The 12792-nt window shown below is 41.5% G+C and overlaps 1 protein-coding gene across 3 annotated transcripts; it reads right to left on the reverse strand.

Annotated features, from left to right (window-relative positions):
* Positions 1–985: 985 nt before the first annotated feature.
* On the reverse strand, positions 986–12792 carry herc4 (HECT and RLD domain containing E3 ubiquitin protein ligase 4). 3 transcript variants are annotated; one of them, XM_062566467.1, is made up of 24 exons: positions 12487–12792; positions 11391–11636; positions 11155–11314; positions 10961–11037; positions 10650–10901; positions 10459–10550; positions 10227–10357; positions 9895–10040; positions 9180–9256; positions 8772–8896; positions 8281–8340; positions 7515–7626; positions 6481–6670; positions 6199–6371; positions 5980–6099; positions 5796–5894; positions 5195–5362; positions 4690–4833; positions 4403–4569; positions 4193–4259; positions 4026–4108; positions 3533–3716; positions 3155–3257; positions 986–3005 (listed from the first exon to the last, which is right to left on the reverse strand). In XM_062566467.1, the coding sequence occupies exons 2-24, from the start codon at positions 11614–11616 to the stop codon at positions 2797–2799; spliced, it is 3165 nt and encodes a 1054-aa protein (XP_062422451.1). In that variant the 5' UTR covers positions 11617–11636; positions 12487–12792; the 3' UTR covers positions 986–2796. The 3 variants fall into 3 exon arrangements, with proteins under 3 accessions (XP_062422451.1, XP_062422450.1, XP_037321327.2); XM_062566466.1 differs by lacking the exon at positions 12487–12792 and having other exon boundaries at positions 11391–12004; XM_037465430.2 differs by lacking the exon at positions 12487–12792 and having other exon boundaries at positions 10650–10871; positions 11391–12003.

The raw sequence follows: 12792 nt of genomic DNA on the forward strand, positions 1-12792 counted from the left end.
AGGCGGGGGTCGGGTTAAAAACAGAAGTCAAATGGTAGATTACGAGGTTTAGTAGACAAAAGGCTCTTGATGCTGAATAATCAGAATTGTGGCCAAACAGGTTTCCTGCAGTTTAGACATCAGACATAAGACATGAGTTGAATGGGGAATTATTATTTTTGATAATAACTTTAGTATGTCTAATATTCTTTTTATGTTTAGAAACTACAATGCAATTATATAATCATTCGAGTGAAACTTTTAAACAACATTATGTTGCTGTTACTGTTGAGTTGAGTTGCTTGCATTCTTGCAGCTAACGTTGCATTCGGAGGAAAAGAGTGGACGATAGAGATGAGCCATCTTTAGCCGTCTTCGGCATATTTATTTTACGAGCTGCTGCTGACACGTCAGTCTCACGGTCAGACAGCCTTCATTGCCTTCTTATAGAAGAAACGGCAAAACATTTGGGACAAACAAAACAGTAGCGCAGACGCGCCCACTTTAGCCTGCACCTCAGTGCCCCCTTGTGGCTCACGCCCAATAGAGAACGGTACTGCATTACATTATTACAACTGAGGACATAATGTACGCATTCCAACAGTTACTGATTATATATATGTTTACCCTTTAAGGAAAAAAAATAGTTTCAGTCTGCTTTAAAACGGAACTAATGTCACATCAGTAGTGTAATGGCAAATAGTTATGTAACTCTTCTAAATGCTTCATTGTTAAACCAGTTTATTAATTGCAAGTGCTGGGATGGCGAGGCCATTGGAAAAGAGCTGAAGTGTTTCACACAGATAAGATATCCCCAGTATCCTGGCTGTAGAGACTCAACAAGTTGGTTCACATGTGTTGAATGTAAGCAAGATGCCACCTGTAACTGAACAGAAGTATAAGAATGGCCTGGCCCTGATGTGAAGGGGGAAGGTTGTTGGCAATCTACTGAGCACGTAGCTGCTGTGATCTTTCTTCCCTTGCAAGGAAATAAACGGACAAAGACATATTTGACTCAGAGCCTTTATTCTTATTTAACGATGCAAAAACTTCCCCCACAGTAATTATCAGAAGCAAATATAAAGATGCTACTTTCATGTTCATAGCTACCATCTGGACTTACTAAGGGAAAGGTCAGTGTGGACCTGCACAAACTATTCTCCTCCATAGCTTATAAGCAAAGTACACTCATTGTAATTCAAAGTGGAAACCGACTTAATTCAGTGAGAGGTGTTATTCCCTTTAGTTTCTGATTAAAGGTTTTATATGCACAGACCCGCGTTCACAACAAGCCTAGGTAACTGCCATTTATTGAGTGACTGCCTTAAACAACACTGGTCTCTAAAGTATCAACACAGAAACATGTTTTAATTAAGCTAACGTTAGGTCCATTAGCTGTAAAGATCTAACGTTTACTTCATCGCTTTCTTTAAGGCTCTTGAGCTCTTGAATGAATATCTGAGTCAGGTATAAAATAGAGCTGTCTAAACCAGCGCGTTCTAAAGTTCGCTTCTGGAAGTGATTATACATATAAAGTTATTTTCTCGCAACGATTGTGGTCGTTGGCATGGTAAATCGTTGTATCATGGCTCCATCCATGCTGCCTTCAGTGCACACACTCAACCCTAAAACATCTGTTCTGAAACCCACAACTCAGAGTTTTTAGTGTTTGACTCAGTTTGTTGAACCTCCTACCTGAAAACTGACCCCAGGTCATCAATGATGTAACTCCCATCGGTTGAGGAAGATAACACAACGGGCGTGTGGCTCTGGCTCCAAGATGGAGACGCCCAGCGCTCACCTTCCTATGGTTTCCATTATAAACTGGTGCACCACGAGTTTCCCCATTGACACCAAATTTGAACAGTAGCTCTATACAAACGGGACAACACACACATCCATATTGGCCTTCTTCATGGCGCTATATTGCAATGTGTGCATATGATTTATCATAAAAATGTCAACATGAGCTGAACGTGATGATTTAAATTAGTTGTCAGGTTTCTGAATCAGGGAACATATCCATGGTGCTGTGACAAGAGGTCAGCTATTTAGCTTATTTACTTCTAGGATTACAGATTTTGTTAACATGCCTTAAATGTCAATCATGTTGATTGAACTTTCTGCCAAAATTTGCAAAGGCACAAAGAATCCAGGAGAATATACTTACAAATGCTTTTAACACATTTTATCTCCAAAGTAACTCACATATTTCAGTGGTTATATTTTTATTTGTGGATTGTTTACAAATCCACTAAAAGCAAAATAGTTCACCCTCTTTTCAATCAAGTGTCAAACAAAGGGAGTTAGTGTAGATTTTCTGGGTTCAAACATTTAATACACAGGAGATGGACACATCCTCCTATAACCTCTGGTAAAATACAACATAATGCACTGCAGTAGCCATGCAGCAATTAACACCTGGTCAGAAAGGTGTTTATCTAAATCTGGTCATTTTGAGGACAGTTTTTGCCCTCTGAATAGAATGAAAAGTTTGAGAAATGCAGTGGCACTGCATAGGTGTTAATGTAGCTGTATGCATACTCTATTTACCAGAAGTTTGCCTCATCATATTCAAACAAGAATATATATATATACCCCAGAGCAATATTGATTCAACGAGTAGAGCATCAAATAGTGTGATGCATTAGAAAAAGAGCTGGGAAATGAAAGTTTAGACATCACACTCGTAATCAGTCTCAGTGCCATGCGGCTACCTCTTTCCACCCAGTGTCCAATTCTTACAGCAGAACTGCGAAAATAAAACATTCGGGAATGTGGTTGCCGTCAACAGTCTGGACTTGGTTGTAGGCTTTATCAGGCCAGATTAAAGCCTTGATTGTGATCTATGGCCTGTAGAAGCTTCTCACTGAGGGTTTCCAGACTCTTGTACTTGGGTAGATCCAGCAGGTTAAAACAGGTGTGGGCCACAGGTAAGTAATGCTCCCCACCACTGGTGGGTTGGATCACCAGCTTCAGGCTTTTCATGCCCAAAATGGGTATGCGGTCACTTCCTGTGAGAAACACTTGAGGCAAGAGACAAGAGACATTTTGCATTTAACGTTTTGCATTGTATTTCAAAGCATAAGACGACTGTAATGTAAATTCACAAAATAATTAGATTGATTAGTTGAAAAAAGCAGAAGCTTCTTTATACATGGGTTGCAGTACTTACAGAGAAACTGCTTCTTCTTCTCTAAAGGAAGACCGTGGAACACCTCCCAGAAGAGCCTGATGGTGGGATGGTCCGTCCAGTACTCCCCTTTGTATTCAGTACTCTGAAGGAAGAGAGAAGGTATTTCAGCTTTTTGAAAAGAGTTCAAGGAGCTGTGCTCAACAACAATGACAAGTTTGTATAATAACCAATATCTATTTCTAACTTTAGAGTTATAAAATATTTGAAAAGACCACTTTCCACATGCAGGAGAGAACCCATTTGATCTAGTTCTAAACATTCTTCCGTAAAGCTTGTTTTTTATAAATCCATAAAACTATCCACTTCCACAAGATTCCTTCTCAAGTGCCCCAAACAAGTTGTAACTGGAAACGAGACCTTTTCGAGCTCCGTCCAGTCATAGTTGGTGTTGCCAATGACCATGGCTTGCAGTTCATTTGGCTGGAACAGCTCAAGAACTTTTCCTCCGCACACCTTGTGGAAGCCTGCGTAGAAGCACTCAAAGAGCGAGGCCACTGATGTGTTGAAAACATAGTCTACGTATGCAGAGACAAAATCCTGCCTACAGGAGGAGAAGAGTAAACCGATTTAGAACATGTGGGATGACAACAATATGACCAGATTTCTGTAAGCGAATATTTTATGTTTCAACAGCTCGATCTTACAATGGATTAATGGAACAATAGAATGTTTTAACTGGTGAGCGTTGTAGGAGAATAAGGATGGACAGAACCACGCTATCCATTTCCCCCATTACCGGTCTTTATTCTACAAAAAGCTATGTGGCTGCTGGCTACAGCCGAAAAGTTAGAATTCAGATGAGACAATGGCACGAACATTCTCACCCAACAGGTCATCAGGACAATTCTACCTGTTTGATTTATTAACAGAGATGTCTTCGCCATTCGGCACTAGTTCCAGGACCTCAGTGGCGCCATAGTTCTCCTCTGTGATCTGAGAAGTAAGGCAGTATTTGGAAATGAAAACTTCTTATTTCACCCGTGCGCCACAGAGACAGCTGCCTGTCAATTATCTTACTGTGAAGTTCAAGCAGAAGGTCTCCTCCAGGTCATCTCCTGTGTAGTCCAGTAACTGCTGCAGACTCCTAGTTTATGAGGCAGACATTTGGTGATCATTCAATCAACAGTCTGGGCCAATATTATTGCAACATTTGATGCAGTTAATAGAGTGCCATGGAAAACTGCCATGCATAAATATGTTAAATGGGAGACTGTTTCATGATCTGACCTTCCCACATCTGGCATTAGCTCTTTCACGTCATCTAGTGTCGGCTTCCTCTTCAGGAGCTTCTTGTAAAGGGCCACCGGGAAGTTGAGTTCCACTATTGTGAGATTGTAGATGGCCAGGCCACAGATGACCCCGATGAGGTTGAACAAGTCAATGTCCTCAAAGGTCTGCAAAGGACCATCACACCTTTGGTCAGAGGACATACTCGTGTGTTTCACGTATTCATTTACAAACGAGTCAAATAATGTATGCCTACACATTGTAAGGTTAGACAACACAGGAAGCACCTTATTTGAAAACCAGATGAGCCTGGACTCCTCGTAGTAACGGAACATCCCATATTTGGGATCCAGCAGCTCTTTCATGATCAGGAGGAAGAATTCTTTTCTCACGCCTCCTGCATCAACTGCCTCTTCTCCCACAAAGATCACCTGTCAGGAATTTTCCAAAGTTAGAGCTACAGCAGCCCTTTTTATGATTGGAGGGGAAACACAGCTTCGTAAATATTATTTTATTTTAGTAGCGGGATCATGCTAATTTACAATATCATAATGACATGATATTTGATCACAGATCCTTGCTTAATTGATGAGATAATTGCTTTAAACGAGACAAGAGGTTTATAATCATTAAAAACCTGATGCATAGCATCACAATAATTACTCCTTATCGTGGTTTTGGTCTCCCCAACTTGAGGTCAAATGTCACTGTGAGGAACCTCGTTCCCATACATTTGAGGAATTTGATTTGCTCCATTGTTACTGGGAAATAGTGATTATTGTAGCTTTTTACCTTGAGTGGCTTCTTGTAGTCGACATTCTTTGACTTCCTGAGGACTTCCATGGTGTCTCCAACGATATTCTCTCTCCGAACGATGAGTATGAGGCACGGGTTGACAGATTCAACCGCTGGCAGGAACATGGAACTAAAGTTCTGCATCTGTGCCTGGTCCACTGCCATCTATCGATAGAAATGTTGTTCGGTCATGCGGCCGCTTCCTGGTTCTACGTTTTAAAGGTACGCCAGTGATGACCTGTTCCTTCTACTTATTGTATAGAGGGCCATTACGGGGCTCTGTTACTCACCCATTAAATAGTCCAAATCAAGAGTCTGGGCTAATCCCATTGATTCATTTTCACATTAAACAAAACCTAAATCTAACGTGAGATCAAAGACTGTGCAGATGTCCTGCTCTACATAAAGACTTTGTCCCGCCCCCTTTCCCTTATCACAGATGTTCAAGTCAAATTACTTGTCAAACAACGGAATTGTTCAAAATCAAACATTTTACACCAATTAAGATCACACAAATATCAGCAATTTTAAAGAGTATAATTTGTGTGCATTCAGCACATGTCTAATTGTTAAAACATTCGATTCAGCTCCTTATTACCTGCATCTGTATGACGGCATCAGTCTGAAGCAGTGTTGTTTTTGCTTGGGCATCGAACACAAAGGGATACCTGCACAGAGTCACCACACCATCATGACCCTGAGGATACAGAGGCAAGAACAGATGGTTCATACAAATGCCCAAACATAGACAAGTGGGATGGAGACATCAGCTGGAGACTTACCAATGGGTACATCTGCCTCTGAATCCATGTGACGTAGTCATTCCTGATGTCGATCAGGTCATCCAACTCGTGGATGTAGAATTTATCGTACTGAATGATGTGTCCTCCTCTCTCACTCACCTGGAGCCACAAAAACATGTTAGTAATCAACAGTTGGTTCACAACAGGTTTAGTAGGAAGTGAATGGGGGTTTTTAGGGGTTTTTATGTCATTTCTCACTGTTTGCAGGATCTCCAGGAGTCGGAGTGACGTGTCCAGGAAGCATGTGAAAATCCTCTGTTCAACCGAAGGAATGCCCATCTTGTGCATCTGAAGCAGATACACCACCACCTCCTTGTACAGCTCGACCAGACGCTGGAAGGTTGGGGGCTCAAATGTAGACCACCAGTTCCCTGGTGCCAATACAAGAGCAAACACATTGTGGGGAGAAGATTCCAGCAGAAATGGTTGGATCATGTGCAGCATTAATAAAAAAAGAAAAAGGTCATTCTTTCATCTTACCGAGCACCTTCAATGGAGCCTCCTTCAGACTGAGGAGGGACTTTGCAAACGGGATAGCGATGGTCACGTAATTATTCCGGTCCCTGAAGAGAGGGCATTCTGGTAGAGTGAGGTAGAGTCGCAGGGCTTCGATGTCGGGAGGAGAGTTGCTTAGTTTGGGAATAAGGTTCTTTTCCAAACTGGCAGCAATCTGAGGAACACAGATCAAAGTATGATGTCCGGTTATGATTAAATCTTGCAGGTCATTAGCCAAGAAAGAAATGACGTTCACACCCCGACTATTTCACAAGCACCTGCCTTATTGGGATATACAACATTGAGTGATTTGACTTCATTCTGAAAATAAGATCATACGTTTTAGATCATAACAAGCTTTTCTAAGTGTGGCAGCCAGAGTAATATAGCTTTTCCCCTTTAACGCATACCAAGGACATAATAAAGTCAATGTCCAATGATGTAACTTGTCATGGTGAAAGCATTACATAGTAAAACAATGTTCAAAAAGGAGGGCTATAAATATACTGAAATGTTCATTTGTGCAGACAGTGAAGAGTGTGTCATAAACCATAATGACCACTACGGATGTCCAGATGTGTTTGCAAAGATGTGACATCAAGGTATTAAAAGGGGATAGATGCTACAATGTTTCACTTTGGAAGTCGTCCTGGATGATAGCTCTTTTTTAATTAGATGTATAAACTCATTCACAGTACATCTGACTCTGCAGTTGTCAATATTTCTTGGTATTCCCACTTACAAATAATGAATCAATAATAATGACAAAGGGGGTCTTCATAGGCACAGGGACCAAATATCAAAGCCATGCCATTGAGAACAATCCAATACATCAGTTTCTAATCACCAAAAGAAAATAACATAAGCAATGACAAGCCCATGCAAGCCGTTAATTCGAGTGAGGAATTCTAATTTTCCATTTGTGCTGTGTACATTTACAGTGCAATGAGAGTACGCGTATGTTAGAAACAAGTAGAAAAGCAGCATCATGACTTCATCCCCCACAAGAGGCCACTGACCTGCTGAGTGATCTCGTGGTGGTCCTGTCCGATCACTTTATGCAACAGGAGGCGAGCCGTGTTCACATCCACGCCTGAACACTTACTGCTGGTACTGTAGTGATCCGGGTGACTGCAGGAGAATAGAAAGAGCGCCACTTACTTACAAGAGGGAGACCGAATCTAAGACACATCATATTATCACACAGGACAACCAACCATGAAGTTGAATCAACAATATAAATTTAGAATATAGATATAAAATAAAGAATAGATGCAAGATGTCATTTATTATTTTTCTATGAAATGGTGTGATGAAATAATTTGGCAAGATGCATTGACTTTATATTTTTGTCATCTAAATTAATAATGAAAAGGGGATATCATTTTAAAACACCTACCAGCCAATAAGATTATCAAACAGTTTGTATCGGGATATTTTTTTTACTCTCATGTTCACTCGAGACTTGTGTTTATTTGGCGCTACCGTTGTCTATAAGATAAGAAAATACTTATAGATATTGAATTATCCAAAATAATGCCTATATATAAATATATTTACTGAGAAAAATGGTGACGTGTTCAATGCTTATTTCACCCGCTGTATATATAATATAAACTGGTAGAAAAAACATATCTTAAAGAGGGTAAAGAATAAATGAAACATGAAGTCTGTGAAAAGGGTTTTTCTAAATTAATATATATATATATCCGTAGTATTTAGTATCTGAAAAAAACAGATCAAAGTCAAGAAAAGGAAGCGCACTGAGTCTGAAGGCAGGATTACCTCGTAGACAGGAAAGATCCATTGAGACAGCTCGCCGAGGAGAACACTAGGTCAATCTCACTAAAGGGATCATTAGAGGCAAGTAGTTAATATAAAACTCCATTGAAAATAAAAACATGTAGAATTATATATCCACAAACCAACTAAATGTAACAATAACACCAACAAGATGTGGCCAGATGGGGGTTGCTGTGACTAGGGTTGGGTGCCAAAAATCGGTGCCATATAGCTATACGACCGGTACCTACTGGGCCAAACGCAACGCCGATTGGACTACTTTTTTTTTTTACACTACTGTGATGACTGTAGCTAGCTAGCCAGTGTTCCCCTTACCATTCTATTGGGTGTTTTGTATTCATTTAAATGTATAGTATAATTTAAACAGTTAATATATTGTTAATGTATCATTTTTTCAATTTGAAAAGTAGCGTTTAACCACCGTTATCGGAAGAAAATAAACGATACCCATCCCTATTTGTAGAGGACGTTACTTTGAGATTTCTATTGGGAGTCTCCCTGGTGAGTAGTTACACCACTTGTGTATGAGCTCCTCATTCAAAGTGCAAATCTTTCTGTGGGGATCCTGTATGACCGCATCATCCATGTTCTGCCGTTTCTACGAGAAAAAAGAAAAAGTATTTACTTAAATACTTGAGTTTTTATGTGGTATTCATCTCCATGATTAGACACCAAATAGAGAAAGCTATTTTATCCACACTAAATAACAAATTAAGAGAGAAGGTTTGATGCAAAATTCCACCACATCATTTAAAAAAAGACCACTGTTTCTACATTAACATTTCTTTTTATGGTTGTATATAGAAAAATAAAAAGAAGGTATATATCACATTTTAAGCCACACCATTTATCTAATAAGATTGGTTTGCATGTCAACTTACATTGTTTGTGCAGTAATGAGCAAAGCTCTGGTCTCCTCCAGCATAAATCCTCTTGACGTAACAGCACGGCTCGGAGTCTGCAATGTTACGCAATGGCATCAAGAGATGAATGTATAGATAAAGTACCTACGTCATCCCAACCTATAATATATATATGTGTGTGTGTGTGTGTGTATATGAAAAATATATATATTTGAGCCAGAGTGTAAGTACAACATCTCGTATTAAGGATCCCGATTTCAAAAGTGTTGCAACAGCTACTCATTCCAGTGAGTCTCGAACTCTTTGCAGCTTTGGGATCATTGTTTCGGTTGTCCAGTCTACATGACAAGGTGCGTCTGTCCCACCAGCCCCAGTACAGGGACTGACAGGGGCTCATAATACACAATCTACCTAAACGGAGCGTTTAAGAAGAAGTGACTGACAAAGAAAGTCCCTTAGTGAAGCCAACCAGGAACGGAATAGCCTTTCTGTCATAGGAGCGATAAATGCTTGTTAATATATATATAGTTTCATTACTGAGATGTCATTGTTTTCATATCCATTGGATTAAAGCTGAAGGTCTACATTTTGTTTCAAATTCCTTGGAGACTTGTGAAGAGGCAAACATTTTAAAATTGTGTCAGTCTGAATACAATTCAGTGGGGATTTGAGTTTTGCTGTCTGGTTCTGCCCTTCACTCAAGGAACAAGCAAATGCGGCTATAAGGTCTCACCTGCATCCTTGGAAGCTATCCAGGGACCTTTGACAAGGGCTGGACTCTTTCTGTTGCAAGTGGAGCGAGTGCCAAGCTGCCCGTTACCGGCTAGCCCAAACGAGTCCATCTTTGCACCGGAGGGTGTGAAAGCCAGCGTGTGCTGCCTTTTACGGGCACAAGGATTTGGATACATCTTTAGATCATTTAGAGCATTTCAATGAAATAAATGTAGCCTTAAGCCTAACTACTCAATATTAAAGTATGGATGTCAATGTAGATAAAACACAAATGCAAATTCCTCGTTTAAAATACATAAAATATGTAAAAAAGGTATACAACACAAGTTTTACCTTCCACACGCAATCTGCGTGACCACATTTCCCATGAGCTCAAACACTTTCCTCGGGTTGATTTCATGGTTTGCGGAGTTGTGTCCGAGTTGTCCGTATCCTCCAGCTCCGAATGTGAACACACCTCCTTCCTGTAAAAATCAACACACAAGTCGTTTCTGTTCTTCTCAACAACAACAGTACACCAAGGCACAACACATGTCATTGAATAACCAACAATGTCATAACTTAACTTGGTAAGTGCTGCTGTGTGATCTTCTCCACAGGAGATGTAAATCACTCTCTGGGATCTAAGGGACTTCAGCAGGGATGGAAAAAAACGATCTGGGAAAGATCTTCTGACAGTTAGTCTGACGTGAGGGCCCGAATGCTCTGAAGCAGTAATCGTAGTAGTAGAACTTGTTTAGGGTTTTGACCACCCACCATTGCAGTCATTGAGACCCAGCTGACCAAACTTGTTGCGCCCCCAGCCGAACACCGCCCCCGAGAGAGTGAGAGCAAAGCTGTGGGCGCCACCTGCGGATATCTGCGCAAAGGGAATGCCGTGCAGAGACTGAATAATTTGGGGGGTGGAAATGCTCTGTCCATTCATTCCTAGCCCAAGTTGGCCATATCGGTTGTGGCCCCAGGAGAAGACGTGGCCCCCTAGGACAATGAATAAAACACAAAATACATCTATTTATGCGGAAAATAAGATGTACTATAAGCATTGTGTGGGTGCAACCCATACTCACCTTTTGAAAGTGCATGGGAGTGATAATAGCCACAGGCCACCTGAACAATTTGTACGTCTGACAAACTCTTGATATTCCTGGAAAAGGAAGGGAAATTGTATTAGTGTTTTTATTTTTTAAATGCATGCATGTTTGAATAATTCACATTGTGTGCACCAGAATGCAATATTAATATAGATAGATGAGGAGTTTACCTTGGCACACGCACACATTCTTCAAAGTTCTGTAGTCCCAACTGGCCATCTGAGCCCAGGCCCCACGAGAACACCTGCCCTTTATCATTCAGTGCCAGTGTATGGGACTCTCCACATGACACTGCCACAATGATCTGTGCATCCAGAGCCACGACCTGCTCTGGTGGGAGCCGAACAGAACCGTGGTTAAGAACATCCCGATGTGTCTACGGAGTGTACGAACACACAGCACCAACCTGGTTTCTTGCGGGACTTCTCGTGTCCCAGCTGTCCTAGGTCGTTGCATCCACAGGTGTACACTGTCCCGTCCTCCAGCAGGTAGGCTGTGTGTCTGTGGCCGCACCCCATATCGCACACTTGCTTCCCGTGGAAGAATTCGCATTTTCGCGGCTCAACAACTATCTCTTCGTCGATTCCCCCCAAGCCCAACTGTCCGTAGGAGGCATTCCCCCAGCACAGCATGGCGCCTCTCTCCTTAGTCTCTGCGGGGACGAGAAAGACACCTCGGCTCATACGCCCGGACGGAGCACGTTTAGATCCCCATGGTTGGAGCTGCGGTGCACACACATGAGCTGGTAGCAGCTAGCACGCTAACGTTAGCCGAGTAGCGTCATGGCTCACTAACTTGACTAACGTGCGTGTGGGGTCTTAGCGATAGCGGTCTCTAGGAGGTAAAGATGCAACACTCTGTGTCAAGACGATAACATGTAAACAGATCAGCCAAGTAAGCTACGGTGAATGTATTGGATACGTTAAGTTAGCTCAATTATTAAATGACAACTTCCTTTTTTGACGTATGAAATGTCAAACTAAAAGTGCACGTCTAAACTTGTTTAGAAAAGCGACCACTTATATATGTAAAGATAAGAAAATGCGACACACAACTCAAAGTGAGAAGTACGCAATTTGTTCTGACACCTAGCGACGAATGCAAGTAACGTTATTTGTCATTGACATAACGGAAGTAAGGTTTTTATCCTTGTTGTGAACATACCGTTGGTTCAGAGGAGCAGCTAGCACTCCTCCTGACGGTCCATGAAACAGACCACTGATCCCTCGTGTACCGGGCGGATTTAGTGTAATTTAGTGTTACGTTTGCTTTTCTCCAACGGTGCTGTAATAATGTCTTGGCTGTAACGTTGATGGTAGCAAGTTAAAGTAAGTTTCAACATGATGTCCGTTTGCTGAATTGATTTAGTAAGACGAAATGGTTCTTTAGTAGAGAAGCTCAAAGCTATATGAATCCCTTACGTATTGTGAACAAGTGAACAAGTTACCACCGGGTCTAACGTTACGATGTCTACAACGAAGGAGCCAAACACCACATCTTACCACGCCGGCCCGATCACACAGTGTTATTGTTGTCCAGGGTTTTGCGAGCTATGTGCTGGTCCTGTTGTTAGAAAGCGCAGACAAGCACACGTCCGACATGAAATATTAAAGGCCAACGCCAGCTAGTTGTGGAAATTCCGACCCAATTCGTCTCCTCCAGTGACTGTCAACAGCTGCTGCACGGCGGCCACCGACGCGCAGGAAGTTAGCCGCACTCTGGACGTCCGTGTCTTCTTTCGGAAGTAAAACTCTTTTTCAAGTTACATTTCAGTACGCCGCAAAAGACCGTGTTACTGCAACTTCAAG

The sequence above is a fragment of the Pungitius pungitius genome, chromosome 13 (genome assembly GCF_949316345.1).
Source record: "Pungitius pungitius chromosome 13, fPunPun2.1, whole genome shotgun sequence".
In the NCBI taxonomy this organism is placed as follows: domain Eukaryota; kingdom Metazoa; phylum Chordata; class Actinopteri; order Perciformes; family Gasterosteidae; genus Pungitius; species Pungitius pungitius.

What these genes read in the sequence shown, in the direction of transcription:
- herc4 (XM_062566466.1), bottom strand. Translation starts at nt 11,667, where the DNA reads ATGAGCCGAGGTGTCTTTCTCGTCCCCGCAGAGACTAAGGAGAGAGGC. An exon ending in ACACAGCAGCACTTACCAAG is followed by an intron (nt 10,358 to 10,458) that starts TTAAGTTATGAC and finishes TGATTTTTACAG; the next exon opens with GAAGGAGGTGTGTTCACATT. An exon ending in TCCTGGAGATCCTGCAAACA is followed by an intron (nt 6,100 to 6,198) that starts GTGAGAAATGAC and finishes TTGTGGCTCCAG; the next exon opens with GTGAGTGAGAGAGGAGGACA.